At 39.6% G+C, this 17,567-nt stretch overlaps 1 protein-coding gene across 2 annotated transcripts in view; it reads right to left on the bottom strand.

Moving 5' to 3' along the window:
* Positions 1-809: 809 nt before the first annotated feature.
* RAD51 (RAD51 recombinase) overlaps positions 810-17,567 on the bottom strand; it is a 30,627-nt gene continuing 13,869 nt past the window's right edge. For both annotated transcript variants that reach the window (XM_045770865.2, XM_045770856.2), the window contains exons 4-10: positions 16,073-16,190; positions 14,407-14,498; positions 10,766-10,860; positions 2,396-2,509; positions 1,902-2,031; positions 1,590-1,711; positions 810-1,129 (exon numbers count right to left, since the gene is read on the bottom strand). In XM_045770865.2, the coding sequence (XP_045626821.1) occupies positions 1,006-1,129; positions 1,590-1,711; positions 1,902-2,031; positions 2,396-2,509; positions 10,766-10,860; positions 14,407-14,498; positions 16,073-16,190 (795 nt within the window). In that variant the 3' untranslated portion in view covers positions 810-1,005. The remainder of the gene's footprint in view (positions 1,130-1,589; positions 1,712-1,901; positions 2,032-2,395; positions 2,510-10,765; positions 10,861-14,406; positions 14,499-16,072; positions 16,191-17,567) is intronic.

Here is a 17,567-nt window from a genome sequence, read left to right as displayed (position 1 = left end):
GAGTGGAGAGGTACTCCATTCTTTAAACAAAGCCGCATTAAATTGATTGATTACGTCTTCCTATCTCCCTATATATAGTAGGATCAACACAGGCAACAGATTTTCTATGCCTTTCCTCCCAGTACTAGCTGACAGGCCCTTTGAAATTCAAAGAGCTGGTTAAAAGCCATCCTGAGTATAAATCTGAAGAAGAGGAAGAGGATCTCAAACCCCTAAAGTAGAATAATCCAGACAAGTATCAGGACTCTACGATGTAAGACTCACAAAGGCCACTGGAAAGTCATGGCATATTCATCTGTAATAATCTTAGAATGAAGGATAATAAGCTCCATCATCTGAATATATATCAACAGCACAAATAACTATTCGCAGCTCCACACTAAATCTACTTAAAGAGCCCCTGAATGCTTAAGATTCCAGAATTACCTTGAGTTACTCTTAGCAATTAAAAAAACCAAGCAAGTAGATGGTGAAGGGCTGGTGGTCCAGTAGGCCTGCTCTGTAGCCCTTAACTAAACACAAATTCTTACATATTTCAGGCAAACTAACTTAACCTGCTTCTGACTGACACAGTTTTACTGGCAGAAAGAAAAGAACCTGTGAGAAGACCCACTTTCTTTGCCACACAGGCATTCCAACATTGTTCAAACAGAGAAGAATCCAGTCTCCCCAGCTTATGTCTGCAAGAGAACTAAAGATTGTCCAGTAGATCGCTGTTAGTCCTGAGGCAACCCCAAGGCACTATGTCAAAGGTATTCCTTACTTCCCCTGAAATAGTTCACATGGAAATTAATACACTCCAGACGGAATAAACATTTCAGATCAGTTTGTGACTACTGACCTGTCTCCTGTTTACACCATCAGAAAAGCCGATACAATAGATGTTTTTCCGGAAGCCTTTTTCTGGCAGTCACAACAGGAAGAGGCCTATGAAGAACCCCAGGGAGCAGTCTTCTCCAACAGTCTATAGCACTTAAGGTTTAGCACAGGAAAAACCCCAATGTTTCAGTCTTTGGCATCTCCCACTCCATCTGCATTGATGGCAAACATAGCTTCAGCTTCAGGAAGACAGGGAGAGTCGTAGATTTTGCAGATTCTGGTTTCCCCTCTTCCTTTCCTCAGATATAGCCTGACCCAAAAAAACAAAACAAAAAAACAGACCAAAGTTTTAATTTAAAAATCTTTTTCTTATTTATGGTAGATCTAATTTTTTTTTCAGACCTATATAACTTTCTAGGACTTCGGGGAATCTTTTTGTATTCCTTAGGGGCATTTCCACCCTGGAGGAATCCACTCCTACCCTGCCCTCCCACCTTAGTGGATTTTCCGTACTGATACAATTACTTTTTTAATAATGAGGGAGAAGCATACCCTTCATATTCAGTCTGGCATATTTGAGGGCTTTTAATTCCATTATAAACTGAAAACATATGCACTAATCAGAGCATGACAGTTACGTTTAGCCAGGACTCCTGTGTCTAATTATACAACGGTAGCTTTAACTGGATTTAAATGGAAATGTTATATCTTCATGTCTACTTCAGTTAATATGACACTCCAAGACGAAGCCGCCTATCCCTTCACTTTACCTGGTTGTTGAGGCATGAGCAATGATATTTCCTCCAATAGGTTTTTTAGGATCTGCAGCAAACATGGCTGCTCCATCCACTTGGGCTACCACCTGGTTGGTGATTACCACTGCCACACCAAACTGATGGAGAAAGGATAAATGTCATTTTTTGTGGCCATTCTAAGGACCTTACTGCTGCCACCCCTTTCCCCACAAAGTAATGAATGATTAATATATCTCTTCCTATCTGTGAAACCAGGCCCTAATGCTCTGGCCTCCCAGCAAGGTCCCTGAAGATTAAGACATTCTCTGTCCCGATCCCACAACTTACCTCATCAGCAAGTCGCAGAAGCATCCGCAGAAATCTAGCCAAGTGCATCTGCCTGGCTGAAAGCTCCCCTCGACCCGAATAGTCCGTTCTGTAGAGGGCAGTGGCACTGTCTACAATGAGCAGTGCATACCTACAGGGAACAAGGACTCTATGAAGTCTACTTCAAGCCTGTGTCCGATTCTGCTCCCTTCCTCACTACCTTAAACTCTGATATTCAGTTATACTCGTACATAAATGTTTTATTAAAATATTTGTACAGCATTTATGTCTGAGGCACTATATAACGAGTAAGTTTCCAGTAAGTTCAAGTGGATTATGGCTTCATTTCTTAACAGTGACTTGACCTGAACCACAATGCAACAGTGTCAAATTAAGAACTAAAACTTAAATCTCCCCATTTCTAGTTCAAGTTACTATCAATTTGGCCAACAGCATATATAAGATTCAGGGTAAGGGCTCTGGGCCATGTTCAGTGTCTTCCACTGAGGACATACCTAGATTCTACCATCATGGCTGATGCTTGATAAAGGAGCTGGGTCTGGTGGTCTGTGTTGAACCCTCGAGCATACGCTACATTATCCAGGACATCACTGCCAGAGAGGCCATATCTAGAAGAAAATAGAGAACATCTTTAGGCTGCAAAGAAAACTCAGGCAGACTGGAAATTAATCTCTAGCAAAGAGACTGATTAGGTAAGAAGTGTTAAGGCTAAAGATATTAATTCCCTTTCTATTAGAAGTCCAGGCAAACTAGAGAGAGAGAACAACAGCAACTGCTTTGGAGTAGATCTACTGAATAGGACTTCCAGATAAATCAAATTTAGTCTCTGAGGACTCCTGAGCCAAAACAAATTTCCAAATACCATGTTCCAAATGTTCCCTTGGAAAAACCAATGCAACATGACAGAATTGGAACTGAAACAAAAATCATGAATCAAAGATCAATTAAATTCATATAAACTGTTGTTATAGAGGAATAAAACCTTTTTTCTCTTTCTTTTCTTTCTTTTTTAAGAGAGGGAGAGATGGGGGGGTGGAGGGGCAGAGGGAGAGAATCTGCAGCAGGCTCCATGCCCAGCACAGAGCCAGACGTGGGCTCAATCTTACAACCCTGAGATCATGATCTGACCTGAAATGAAGAGTCAGATGCTGAACCACATAAGCCACCCAGGTGCCCCTAGGAATAAAACCTTCTAAACAAGCACCCAAAACTTTAAGAAGTTCAAGAGAAACAAGTAGATTTCACTTCTCCTAGTCTCCTTTCTTGCTCATAACTAGTTACAGTTAAGACAGATTATATGACATGTATCCAGTACGGTTAAATAAGTGATACCTTAAATCATCTTATACCTCAATGATTTTTTTCCTTTGCATTTAAAAAACGCAAATAAAGGGGTGCCTGGGTGGCACAGCGGTTAAGCGTCTGCCTTCGGCTCAGGGTGTGATCCCGGCGTTCTGGGATCGAGCCCCACATCAGGCTCCTCTGCTGGGAGCCTGCTTCTTCCTCTCCCACTCCCCCTGCTTGTGTTCCCTCTCTCGCTGGCTGTCTCTCTGTCAAATAAATAAATAAAATCTTAAAAAAAAAAAAAAAGGCAAAAAAGGGGCGCCTGGGTGGCTCAGTTAAGTGTCCAATTAAGCCCCCCTCCACACTGTGCTCTCCCATTTTCTCTCAAAAAAAAAAAAAAAAAAGAAAGGCAGAGTATTTCCTATTTTTTAAAAATCTATTTTTTCCACCTCTGTAACGGCTACCTAAGACATGAATGCTCAACACTTTGAGCATTCACAAGTAAGCCAATTTTCATTCTCATTCTTTTTTTTTCTGAGTTATTTTAGAGAGAGCAGGGGGAGGGGCAAAGGGAGAGGGAGAGAGAATCTCAAGCAGATTCCATGCTGAGCACAGAGCCCCACATGGGGCTTGGTTTCACGACTCTGAGATCATGAACTGAGCCCAAATCAACAATCTTACACTTAACTGATGTGCCACCCAGCCACCCCAATGGGTCCCCATTTCTTCAAAGGTAAATTTTGATTTTAGCCATTTACTGAAGCACAACTAAATGCCTGCATTTTTACAAAGCTTCTCTGCACTTCTCAAATAGATGTGATGCTCCCTCTTCTGCACTTCCAGAACACTTGGTTTAGGCCTCTTTATGGCATTTGTGAGAAGCGACCTTACTACTCCTTTACTAGACTACAAATTCCTTGAGGGAAAAGACTAGGCCTCTCTTACCTAGCACCTTTTTTAATACCTAAATTCTGAATAAATGATACTGAATAAAGCTTTCATCCACAACCCAAACAAAAAGACAATCATACCACTTTAATCCAAGTAGTATTTTCATATTAATGTTAACCTAAAATCATTATAGTCCAAAAGTACACCACCAACTGCCTTATGTTACAGTTTAAAAAAAATCTGTTTAAGCAAAATCAAGGCATTCTTTGAGAACCCTAAGTTTCTATGTTTGTGATTCTATCAGTCCTTTACAGAAGCAAGTCTATTCTATGCAGAGACTCTGATCTTTACAAAAGCATACACTACATTAAACCTATTCTTCTGAGATTTAGCTTTAGTTAATAGCTTTCCTCCAGTTTTTTCTCCCAGAAAGAATAGAAACATTCTATCTAGCACTTGGATAGAACACTGCAATAAGCTAACCCTCAATATCAGGAGGTCCCACTCTAACCAAGTGCATTCTCCACATCATAAAATGTATTCTTCATATTAGGCACAGTCTTTGTACTTTCTTAGGCACTTCAAGTACCTGCTATTTTTGCCACCATCAACACAAGTAGAAGTTTAGCTTTGGCATTAAGTGGGTTGATGATGATGAATTATTAAATCTGGGCATGAAGATAAAGAGACAGAATAAGGATAGAGTTTTACCTTGGAATCTTAACCAAAGGTACTGGGGATAAGGAGATAAAAATTTCCATATTTAAATCATGGCTGTAAGAAAAAGATTCAAGAGGCCGAAGTACTGTACCACACAAATCTAGATTTGCTCAAGAAACATTGATATCATCTATCAGGAAAGGAGATTATCCTTTGCTATCAGAATATGGATGGTTTACCAGGAAAACAAAGAGTTATCCTGGACTTTATGTCAGCAGCGTTCACAAAAACCACTATAGGGATCTCTGTGCTCACATTCCTGAAGCAGCACATGGAATTTTCAATTCCCACAATGTGGGAAAAACTGGCTGGAAGTAAGCATCACCTCTCATAGTGTTTCCAGAACTTCCTTAAAGAATAACCTGGAACAGCTGTAAATAAAAATTCCTGGGCCTAACCGAGACTTAATAAATCATAATTTTGGGGGAAGAGGTGTGGTAATTTGTGGAGTTAACAAATGTTTCAGGTGATTCTTAACATTTAAGTTTGAAAAAGAGCTGTACCACCTCAAGGTGGGTCCTGGCATTCTTCCTTCATGGTATTTAAAAGAAGTTTCAAAAGAGGTGGTGACACTGGGGCACGCTGGGTGGCTCAGCTGGTTGAGCATCTGGCTCTTGGTCTCTTTCAGCTCAGGTCATGATCTCATGGGTTATGGATTCGAGCCCCATGTCAGGCTCCGTGCTCAGCGTGCTCAGCATGGAGTCGGCTTCAGATTCTTTCTCTCCCTTCTCCCTCTGCCCCTCCCACCCTGCTCTAAAAATCTTAAAAAAAAAAAAAAAAAAAAAAAAAAAAAACACCAAAAAAGGCGGTGACACTGTAGCTAGCAATTATGGCCATGGTTCTTTACCATCTGCAGAGAGAGCTTGTTAGAACATTGCTGGACCCTATCCTGAGTCTCTGCAGTTTCCGATTCAGTAGATCTGGGGTGGAGTCAGATGATTTGGACTTCGAACAAGTTCCTAGGTGAAGCTAATGCAGCTGCACTGAGGACTGTGTTCTGAGAAGCCCCGAACTACAGTATAACCTAGATGGGGGGGGGGGCAATATTCTTCAACAGCTAAAACTAATGAGGGTTGTTCTGTTGTGAAGGGAAACTAGATTAAGGCTTAAGGAGGCCGGGTACCTTTCCCAGAACTGTAAACACAATATACATAAACAGAAATTCAATTTTAAGAAATGCTCTTGATAGGCAGAAGTGATAAAATGGATTAATGACATTTCTATTTAAACCTATTTTTCCTGTAGTTGACAAAACAGCCATAAACATGGCCCTACTTAATAAATACTATTTCATTCATTCATACTGTTTGCCCTTTTCTGGGGCTTAGGGATAAGTGAGTGAGGAAAACAAAGCCCTCTCCTCAGAGCCAACATTCTACTATCTCACCTACCCTATCTGAACACTCATTTATGTTAGTGGGCAAAATTTTAATGATTTTATCAAAAAAACTCAACTATTAAAAGAGTGTACTTAAAAATTAAAAGTGTGATTTCTGTGCAAGAACAAAAATAACTTTGGGAGGGAAGATACAGTTTAGTATACTCATCTTTATTTATTTATTTTTTAAAGATTTTATTTGATAGCACAAGCAGGCGCAGAGGGGGAAGGAGAAGCAGGCTCCCCGCTGAGCAGGGAGCCCGATGTGGGGCTCAACCCCAGGACCCTGGGATCATGACCTGAGCCGAAGGCAGACTCTTAACTGACTGAACCACCCAGGCGCCCCAGTATCCTCACCTTTAGAAGCCTAAAATCAGGTTGGAAGAGAGGAAATTTTTTTTTCCTGACAGATTTTGTAAGCAGACGCAAAGGGCTGCAATTATTGTTCCAACTGGTGTTTTTGCTGCAATGGTATACACATTCAATAGCTTGGATTCGTCAAATAGTAAACTGGGGCAGATAATTTGGTTATAATTCTAAAACTAAAAAAAGAAAATTCTCCTCAACTTAGCAAGGCAAGTTCCAACTTGGGTCTGATATCTCAACATGCAATTAAATTTTATTTAATCACTAGGTTTTGTACAATGTGTGGTAGGGACCAAATTATCACATTTTATCCTAGACAAGGGGAAATATGTAAAACAATTTTAAGAGTTTATTTGAAAGATTTATTAGGGGACAGAGAAAATTATACATTCTTTACCTGCTTTATGGAGGTATGCCGTATGCCATCAAATTAATCTGTTTTAAGTGTACAACTGAATGACTTTTTAAAGTGTTTTTTTTTTTTTTTAAAGATCGTATTTATTTATTTGTCAGAGAGAGAGCACGAGTGAGCAGACAAGCAGGGGGAGCGGCAGGCAGAGGGAGATGCAGGCTCCCTGCTGAGCAAGGAGCCCAATGTAGGACTCGATCCCAGGACCCCAGGATCAGACCTGAGCTGAAGACAGATGCTTAACCGACTGAGACACCCAGGTGTCCCTGAATGACTTTTTAGTAATAAAATTTGCAGAGTTGTACAGTCATCCTCACAATCCAATTTTAAAACATTTCCATCATCCCCAAAAGATCTCTCAAGTCTATCTGCAGTTACTTCCTATTCCTACTCCCTGCCCTAGGCAACCACTGATCATTCTATAGATCTTTCCCCTTCTGGAAATTTCATATAAGTGAAATCATAGAATACGTGGTCTTGTGTGTCTAGGTTCTATTATTTAGTATGTCTTCTCAGATTCATCTGTGGTATGACATGCATGGGTACCTCATTCCATTTTACTGTTGAATAGTACTCCACTGTATGCGTAAGCCAAATTTTGTTTATTCATTCATCAGTTGATGGACAATTGGGTTATTTCCCGTTTGGGGCTATTACGACAATACCATAAACATCTACATACAAGTTTCTATATGGACCTGTTTTCTCATCTCTTGGGTACATAATAACTAGAGCGCAATTGCTGGGTTATATGGTAATTTTACATTTAACTGCCACAGTTTTCCAAAGTAGCTTCACCATTTTACATTCTTACCAGCAATGTGTTAGGGTTCCAGTGTGCCTACATTCTCCCTACTTGTTACTGCCTATTTTATTACAGCCATCCTAGCGCTGGTATCTCACTGCGGTGTGAATTTGTTGTTCCCCTTGACTAATGATGTTGAATATCTTTTCATGTGCTTCTTGGCCGTTTATCTTCTTTGGAGAAATAGCTGTACGAATTCTTTGCTCATTTTTTAATTGGGTTGTCTCTTTATTGGTGGATTTTAAGAGGTCTTTGTATACTCTGGATACTAGACCCTTCAGAAATACGATCTGCAAATATTTTCTGACATTCTTTGGGTTGTCTTTTCACTTTAATAATGTTGTCTGAAGCACAGAACTTTTAAATTTTGATGAAAACTATTATCAATGTTTTCCTTCATGGATCCTTTTTGGTGTTTTATCTAAGAAATCTTTGCCTACCTCAAGCTCACAAATATTTTCTGCCTTTTTTCCTGAAAGTTTTATAGTTTTATTCTTACATTTAGGACCATCATCTTTAAAAGAATAATAATAAATATACATGACATACAATTGACCATTTTAACCTTTTTTAAAAATGTATAGTCCAGTGGCAGTAAGTACATTCCCATGCTGTGCAACCATCACCACCGTCCATGTCCACAACTTTTTATCATCCCAAACTGAAATTCTGTAGCCTTCAAATAATAACTCACAATTCTCCTCACTCCCTGCCCCTGGGGACCACTGTTCTACTTTCTGTCTTTATGAACTGGACTACTTCAAGTACCTCGTGTAAGAGGAATCATTACAATCTTTGTCCTTTTGTAATGGCTTATTTCACTTCACATGTTTTTAAGATTCATCCATGTTGTAGCATCTGTGAGAATTTCCTTCCTTTTAAGATTAATATTCCATTTTATGTTTATATGACATTTGTTTATCCATTCATCTAGTGATGAATAGGCCGGGTGTTTCCACCTTTTGACTATTGTGACTAGTGCTGCCATGAACACCAGTGTACAAGTATCTGAGTCCCTGTTTCAATTCTTTAGATACTCAAAAGTGGCACTGTTGAATTATACTATAATTCTAGGTTTAGTTTTTTGAGGATTCACCACACTATTATCCATTTTTGTTAAATTTATGTATGGTGTAAAGGTCTAAATTTATCTTTTTGCTTGTTGAAATCCAACTACATTGGTACCATTTGTTGAAAAGACAACTACTGAGGAACCATTAATTGCCTTGGTATCTCTGTCAAAAATCAAGTGACTATAAATGAAAGAGCTCACTTCTCAGTTCTGTTCCACTGATCCATGTCTGTCCCATTCCAGCACCACACTGTCCTAATTATTGTTGCTTTATAGTAAGTTTTAAAATTAAGAAGGCCAAGACCTGCAATTTTGTTCTCCCTGCTACCCCAGAATGTTTTGGCTATTCTGGGTCCTAGACATTTCCATATAAATTTTATAACCAGCTTGTTGATTTCTGCCAAAATCCTTCTTGAAATTAGAGTACGGATTGTGCTGAATCTCTAGATTAGTTTGAGGGAAAATTATGACTTTAATCTTCCAATTCCTGAATATGGACTGTTTCTCTAATTATGTAGATCTTCAATTTCTTTCAGCAATGTTTTGCAGTCTTCTGTTAAATTGATTCCTATTTTGATTTTTAATCATTTTGACAGTGAATGGAATTCAGTACTACTGTGAATGACGGAATTATTTTCTTAATTTTTGAACTGTTCATTGCTTGTATATGGAAACACACTGGATTTTTGCATAGTGACAATGTATCCTAGAACCTTGCTCAACTAATTTAGTTCTAGTAGTTTTGTGTTTCCAGATTTCTTAGGATTTTTTACATACAGGATCACTTCATCAGTGAATAAAGATAGTCCTACATCCTTCATTCCAATCTGGATACCTTTTATTTCATTTTCTCACCTGACTGCACTGACTACGACCTTCAGTACCTTCAGTATATTCCACCTTCAATGGAATGTAAATGGTGAGAGTGGACATCCTTGTATTGTTTCCAATCTTAAGGAGAAAGCATTCAGACTTCCACCATTAGGTACAGTAGCTAAATGGTTTTTGAAGTGAGATATGGTCCCCAACCATTATGGTTAAATTGTTTATTTTGCCTTTCAGTTATGTCAGTTTTTGTTTCACGTATTTTGGGGCCTATTATTAAGGTATGGAGATGTTTATAATTGTTCTATTTTCCCAATGAACTGAATTTTTAATTATAAAATGTTCCTCTTTGTCTCTAGTAATTTTTTGTCTTAAAGTCTATGCTTTCCGACATGAATATTGCCAATTATGGTTACTGTTGGATGCAATATCTTTTCCCATCTTTTTTTTTTTTTTAAAGATTTTTTATTTATTTATGTGACAGAGAGACAGCCAGTGAGAGAGGAAACACAGCAGGGGAGTGGGAGAGGAAGAAGCAGGCTCCCAGCGGAGGAGCCCGATGTGGGACTCGATCCCAGAACGCCGGGATCACGCCCTGAGCCGAAGGCAGAGGCCCAACGACTGCGCCACCCAGGCGCCCCTCCCATCCTTTTTCTTTCAACCTATGTGTTGAATCTACAGTGTTTCTCTAGAAAACAGCATATAGTTGTATGTAGTTTTTTATCCAGTCTGACTATAACTCATAGATTTTAAAGAAGAGTGCTTTTTTTCTAAGGAAGGTCATTCTTCTGAACTACACATAAAACTTTGGGGGTATAGACCAGTAAAAGAAGAAACACTCTTCAGACATACTAACCCTGGCAATCACTACAGTGACAGATGCAGCCAGATTTCTCTCATCTAGGGGCACCTGGGTGGCTTCGGTTAAGTGTCAGCCTTCCTTTCAGGTCATGATCCTGGCCAGGGTCCTGGGATCGAGCCCCGCATCCAGCACCTGCTCAGTGGAGAGTCTGCTTCTCCGTCTTCCTCTGTCCCACCAGCGCATGCTCTCTCTCTCTCTCAAATAAATTTAAAAAAAGAAAAAAGATTTCTCTCATCTAATTTAGTAACCTACCTCTCAGCCACTGCTAGCAGCCGTTCTGGTCTAAAGGTACCCTCGGTGTCAATGTACATGGCCTTTCCTTCTCCTCCACCTCGGTCAATGGGAAGCTAGACAGAACAAAAAGAACAGTGCGGAAATAACTAATCAACTTCCCTACCCACCCCCAATAAAGCAAAGGGAAAAAACAGTTTAAAGAGTCAATCAGAAGTTGGAGGCATTCCCTTCTAACAGAAATGCAACTAGTAGTAGATATGAAACTCCTGGTGTTCCACAGCATGCAAAGCCAGACTCCTGCCAGAATTGGACTGCTTGGAAATACAATCCAAAGCAGGTGATAAAATTTTATGACTGAATACCAACACAAGACTGAACAATTCTCTCAAGAGTACAAACCTTTGAAAGATCATTTACTACCTTAGCTTTAATAAGTTAGAGACCCTGATCCAATACCCAATTATTTTTGTCACATCCAGACCACACTTAACACTTCACTTTATTAAGCAGAGTTCGTTTCGTTTCTTCAGGTTCCTAAAGGGGTCTGGCAATGCCCCAGGGGCATTCTTAGTAAGTTTAAAGTATGACTGAGAGAGACGAAAAAAGGTGTTTATTCCAATAGTACCTACAGATGTTAAAAACAAAGGGGGAAAAGGAAAATAGAGCTTAAAAAAAAAAAAAGAAGAAAAGGGGCGCCTGGGTGGCACAGCGGTTAAGCGTCTGCCTTCGGCTCAGGGCGTGATCCCAGCGTTATGGGATCGAGCCCCACATCAGGCTCCTCCGCTATGAGCCTGCTTCTTCCTCTCCCACTCCCCCTGCTTGTGTTCCCTTTCTCGCTGGCTGTCTCTATCTCTGTTGAATAAATAAAATCTTAAAAAAAAAAAAAAGAAAAGGGAGGAATGCCATCAAAATTGTCTTATGAGCCACTTAGGGAAATCTTTGTTTTAGGCTACCCATCCCATGCCAGACACCTTTAAGTTCTATAAATTTTATGTGAATGATGCTAAAGGGTAGTTTCCACCCTAACAATCTACTTTGGAGCCATAATTCACCTTTAAATTCTGAGGGAAATCCTTTAGGACATTTTACATTAAGGGCCAAGAAGCACCAAATTTTCTTTCTTTTCCTATTTCTGAGAAAAAATTTTCCAAATTATGCAAGTACTATATCCTTATATTAAAAATTCATACAATATAGAAATGAGTAAAAAGTGAAAGCTCTTATCACTCTTATCACTCCCATCTCCCAGAAGTAATCTTCCAGATCGTCATCTATGCATTTTCATATAACACTCTTCATATGTGGTTCAGCCACTACTATGTGACTTTGAGAGTATTAATCTGTTTCCTTTTCCGTAAAATGTAGATAAAACCCACCTTATGGGACGGTTCTGAAGATTAAATAACTCACATAAAGTGTTTAGCGTACAGTGCCTGACATACAGAAAGCACTTTGAGAACTGATGATATTCTCCACCTCTAAGGCACTGACCTTACCACTCAGTTACAGAGGCTTAGTTAATTCGGAAAAGAAAAAATGATTATGTTATCATTTAATAAGCTGGCAGATAAATCTTAAGAATCCATGGAAGAAGCAAAGGATATGTATACAACAAAAGAGGGTCTTGATAGAGGAAAGGTTTGGATCCACTGGCCAAGAGGACAGCAAATGCTTAGTTTTTTGGGGAGGAGAAAATCTTGACACACAGGGGATAAGAAATTAAGATGAATGAGGATCCCCATTTCTCTCACTTTGTTATCTTTAGTGCTAGCATGAGAGAAAGCTCTTTTCCAGCTACAAAGGCCTCTATGGGCAGAAGGGAGACCATAGGTGACCAGGTATAGGTATGAAAAGTAGACAAGGTTCCAGTGTATTACTGAGCCAATTTCAAGGGGATGGACTGCATACTCTGCACTCCAGAGCATTCTGTCTCCTCCATCTTGCCCTCCAGTACCACTGCAGTCATCCTGTATTACTGAACTGGGACACCACCACCAAGTTAGTTATTTTTAATAACTGCTTAGTACCATAATTTAACTCTTCTTCCTATTTTACAGTGATGTAGGTTGTTTTGAACTTTCATCATTTTAAAATGCTGTGGTGTAAATTCTTTGTACATTTATCCTTGACTATATGTGAATAGTTGTATAAGCCACATTTTCTGTCAAAGGGTATATGCATTTAAAATTGGAATTTATGATAAACTGTCTTCTCTGAATTTTAGAATTAGTACTTTAAAGAACATGGCCTGTTCATTTTTGTGATTTAACTGTGGCTCTCAACTTTATGTATCTTCATTATTAGACAGAGATCTAATGTAATAGAGTTTCACTTCATTAAGAAAATCTGAAAAAATAAGAGCAGATAATGTTTAGATTTAAGCAGTAATTTAACATCCTTTCTGTAACACTAGTTCTAGCTCTTAGGCCGGTGAAATGTAATCCTTTCTGTTATTAATGAATTAGCATCCTTTTTCTCTCTCTTTTTTAAAAGATTTTATTTATTCATTTGAGAGCGAGCGAGAGAGGCAGAGACAGCACAAGCAGGGGGAGAAGCAGAGGGACAGGGAGAAGCAGACTCCCCACTGAGCTGGGAGCCCAATGTGGGGCTCGATCCCAGGACCTGGAGATCATGATCTGAGCAAAAGGCAGACACGTAACCATCTGAGCCACAAAGGCGCCTCTTCTCTTTTTTGGGGGGCGAGGGGGCGGGGAGAGTAGAGGGAGAGAGAATCTCAAGCAGGCTTCACGCCCAGCACGGGGCTTGATCTCATGACCCTGAAATCATGACCTGAGCCGAAATCAAGAGTCAGATGCTTAACCAACTGAGCCACCCAGGCACCCCATGTATCTATTATTTCAATAAAACATGATCTTAGGCATTAATTAATTCACTGTGTCTGTTTCCAAATCCTCCCACGAATGAGACTATAACCAAAAACGTTTTGGAAGAGATACTTAATACAGAGGTAAAGCAGAAAATAGAGGAGAGGAGTCCTTGAGAACATGGCCAGAGATAGTAACCAGATCACACTGATAGGATGGGGTTTTGAAAAGAAAAGAGACACTTTTTCCATTGTAGCCCAAGATAAGAAAAGATGGGTATAAATGTCGGTGGATTTATAAATTTGATGTGAAGAGCAGGTTGGTCATTGGCTGAGTGAGGGTTGAAGGGAACATGAAGGTTTGGAAAGAAAGGACAAAACATGAGAATTGTCGTACTGAATGGGAAAAAGAATGCCTAAATAGGGGCGCCTGGGTGGCGCCTTCGGCTCAGGGCGTGATCCCAGCGTTCTGGGATCGAGCCCCACATCAGGCTCCTCCGCTAGGAGCCTGCTTTTCCTCTCCCACTCCCCCTGCTTGTGTTCCCTCTCTTGCTGGCTGTCTCTGTCAAATAAATAAATAAAATCTTAAAAAAAAAAAAAAAAAAAAAGAATGCCTAAACAAATTTAGTAGGTCTTCCAAGCAGTATTGAATGTTAATCTAATGTCTGTCAACTTGAATTTAAAGTGAAGACAATCAGCTTTATGGTATGATTTTTCCCCAGTATGGTCAGTTATTAAGGAACAGGCACTAAGAAGTCAGTTCTCATGGGGCGCCTGGGTAGCTCAGTTGCAATCAACTAATTTTTGCTTATTTGGTTAAAGTCCAAAAGCTCACCTGGCATGTTACAGCCAACGTATGACAGATTTGAGTCTTTCCAGTTCGGAACTCTCCAAACATCTCTGTGATGGATCCCGTTTCAATTCCTCCTAAAAGAGCAGTAAGAAACACCTCTTAGCACAATACAAATGTTTAGAAACAATAATCATAGAAATGTCCTTGGAACTCATCAGAAGGACGTATACATAATTTGGAAATTCAATTTTCAACAAAATTTTTATTTGAAATAATTCTAGATTTACAGAAAATCACAAAGAAATATACAGAGAGGGTCCATTAATTCTTTTTTTTTTTTTTAAGATTTTATTTATTTAGGGACGGCTGGGTGGCTCAGACCCTTCTGCCTTCAGCTCAGGTCATGATCCCAGGGTCCTGGGATCGAGTTCCACATAAGGCTCCTTGCTCAGAGGGGAGCCTGCTTCTCCCTCTGCCTGCTGCTCCCCATGCTTGTGCTCGCTCTCTCTCCTTTCCTCTCTCTCTGGAAAATAATTAAATAAAATCTTAAAATATATATATATTCTATTTATTTATTTGACAGAAAGAGAGAGCGAGAGAGCGAGCATGAGTAGGGGGAGTGGCAGGCAGAGGGAGAGGGAGAAGCAGGCTCTCCACAGAGCAAGTAGCCCGATGTGGGGCTCAATCATAGGACCCCAGGATCATGACCTGAGCCACAGGCAGACATTTAATGACTGAGCCACCCAGGCGCCCTGGTCCCAAGAATTCTTTGCTCAGCCTCCCCCAGTGTTAACATTTTACATAACCACAGTACGGCATCAGTATTAGAAAACTGTCAGTGATACACCCCCAGAGTTTGTTCAGATTGCTCTAGTTATAAATGCACTCACCTCATTTGTGTATATGTGTATAATTCTATGCAATTTTATCACATCTGTAGTTTCATGTAACTACCACCACAATCAAGATACAGAACTATACCATCACAAGTCAATAAGCAGTAAATGTAAAAATTATAGAGATATCATCTAACATTTACTAATTGTTTCTTGTGTACCTGGCATTGTGCTATGCATATATATGTACCGTTTCATTTAATTCCAATAACCTATAATGTAGGAAGTCTTTTTATCCTCACCATGAAGATAATAAAACTGAGGCACAGAGATACTAAGTAATTTGCACACATTCCTGAATATATAGTAATTTGCATACTATTCCTGAATGCATACTATTTTGCACCCTAAAAAAAAAGAAAACTTGAATGATTAAATATTTGGGGAAGCAACAAGAAACAAATCTAACCTTGCAATAATTTAGAACAGCAATGTTTTCAAAAGTTCAAAAACTTTACAGGTTTCCATAAAGTACAGAAGTTTAGTGTGCACCACCATGCACTGGGACTATAACACAGTATTCAAGCATGGAGTGTTTGAGTTATCAGATTTTCAACCTCGTGTTAAAGCCAGCAGAGGAAGCTTACTTTCCGAATGCAGTATTAAACGGAAATTCAATTATTTCATTGGCAGATAATTTCACTGTAAGTCAGGTCCCACCCTCCAGCAGTCTTACGTCTTCCATGTGGATAGTTCTCTTATCTCTTAATCATATCTAACACATAAATTCTACCCAAATACTTTGGTTTTGTTCTGTGACCTGCATGCTTTGCTAACTGCAGTTTGCAGCAGAGGATAAGGAATTACTATACCTTGAAGTAGTTTGTCAAGTTCTTTTGAGCCGGTAGTAATCTGTATGATCTCTGACCGCCTCTGGTGGAACTCAGTTGCTGTAGTGAAACCCATTGGAACTAATTTAGCTGCCTCAGTCTGGGAAAAATAAGAAATGTCAAATCAATAAAATATGATTATTAGTAAAACGAGAATCAGACATACTGTGGGAAGAGACAAATTCTAACAAAATTTCCAGAGTGATATCTCTTTAAAAGGTCATCAAAACGGATGCCTGGGTGGCTCAGTCGGTTAAGCCTCTGCCTTCGGCTCAGGTCATGATCCCAGGGTCCTGGGATCGAGTCCCAAGTCAGGCTCCTTGCTCAGCAGGGAACCTGCTTCTCCCTCTGCCTGCTGTTCCCCCTGCTTGTTCTCCCTCTCTCTCTGACAAATAAAATCTTAAAAATAAATATAAATAAATAAATAGTCATCAAAATACTAGTAGTTCTAGTTCTAGGATTATTTTATCTCTCTGGCAACTAAACGATAAGCTAATTTAGAGACTCCATGAAGATTAATTTTTTAATTGCTAATTCAAGTAATACATCCCCTTAGTTAAAAAAAACACAAAACCTAAAAACTAAAAAAACCCCAAAATCCTGTTACAGACCCACACATACATACTTCGCCTGACTTATGACAAATGTGACATACAGCACAAGTCTAACAAAATATTTAAATTCTCATTTCCTGTTCCATCAACCACATAGACTACATCTCTTAACTTCCTATTTTGTTAAATGAAGACATCTGTCCTTCAATCGCTTTTCCCTCCATGTCTACCTTCCCTATCTCGGTCAGCTGCACCTTTTCTTTTACACTGTCAAGGTTGAAAACATTTATAACCCATTTTGCAATCACTGATAAGTCTTCAATAATCAATCAATTAATTCCAAAATTTAAAAAGTAAAAGCATTCAGAGGCGCCTGGGTGGTGCAGTTGGTTAAGCATCTAACCCTTGGTTTCAGCTCAGGTCATGATCTCAGGGTACTGGGATCGAGCCCTGCTTCAGACTCCATGCTCAGCATGGATTCTGCCTGAGATTCTCTCTCCGTCTCCCTCTGCCCCTCCTGCTGGTGCTCATGCACTCTCTAAAATAAATAAGTAAAACATACTAGAAAAAGCAAACTAAACAAACTAAGCAGAAGGAAGGAAATAAGATTAGAGTAGAAACTAATAAAGTAAGAGACTAGAAATACAATGGAGAGGGGCGCCTGGGTGGCACAGCGGTTAAGCGTCTGCCTTCGGCTCAGGGCGTGATCCCGGAGTTCTGGGATCGAGCCCCACGTCAGGCTCTTCCTCTATGAGCCTGCTTCTTCCTCTCCCACTCCCCCTGCTTGTGTTCCCTCTCTCGCTGGCTGTCTCTCTCTCTCTGTCAAATAAATAAATAAAATCTTTAAAAAAAAAAAAAAAAAAGAAATACAATGGAGAAAAATCAATGAAACCAAGAGTTGGTTCTTTGAAAAGATCAGCGAA

The sequence above is a fragment of the Ursus americanus genome, chromosome 36 (assembly GCF_024610735.1).
Source record: "Ursus americanus isolate L20-20 chromosome 36, mUrsAme1.1.p, whole genome shotgun sequence".
In the NCBI taxonomy this organism is placed as follows: domain Eukaryota; kingdom Metazoa; phylum Chordata; class Mammalia; order Carnivora; family Ursidae; genus Ursus; species Ursus americanus.
This window is presented reverse-complemented; position numbering and strand designations above follow the sequence as displayed.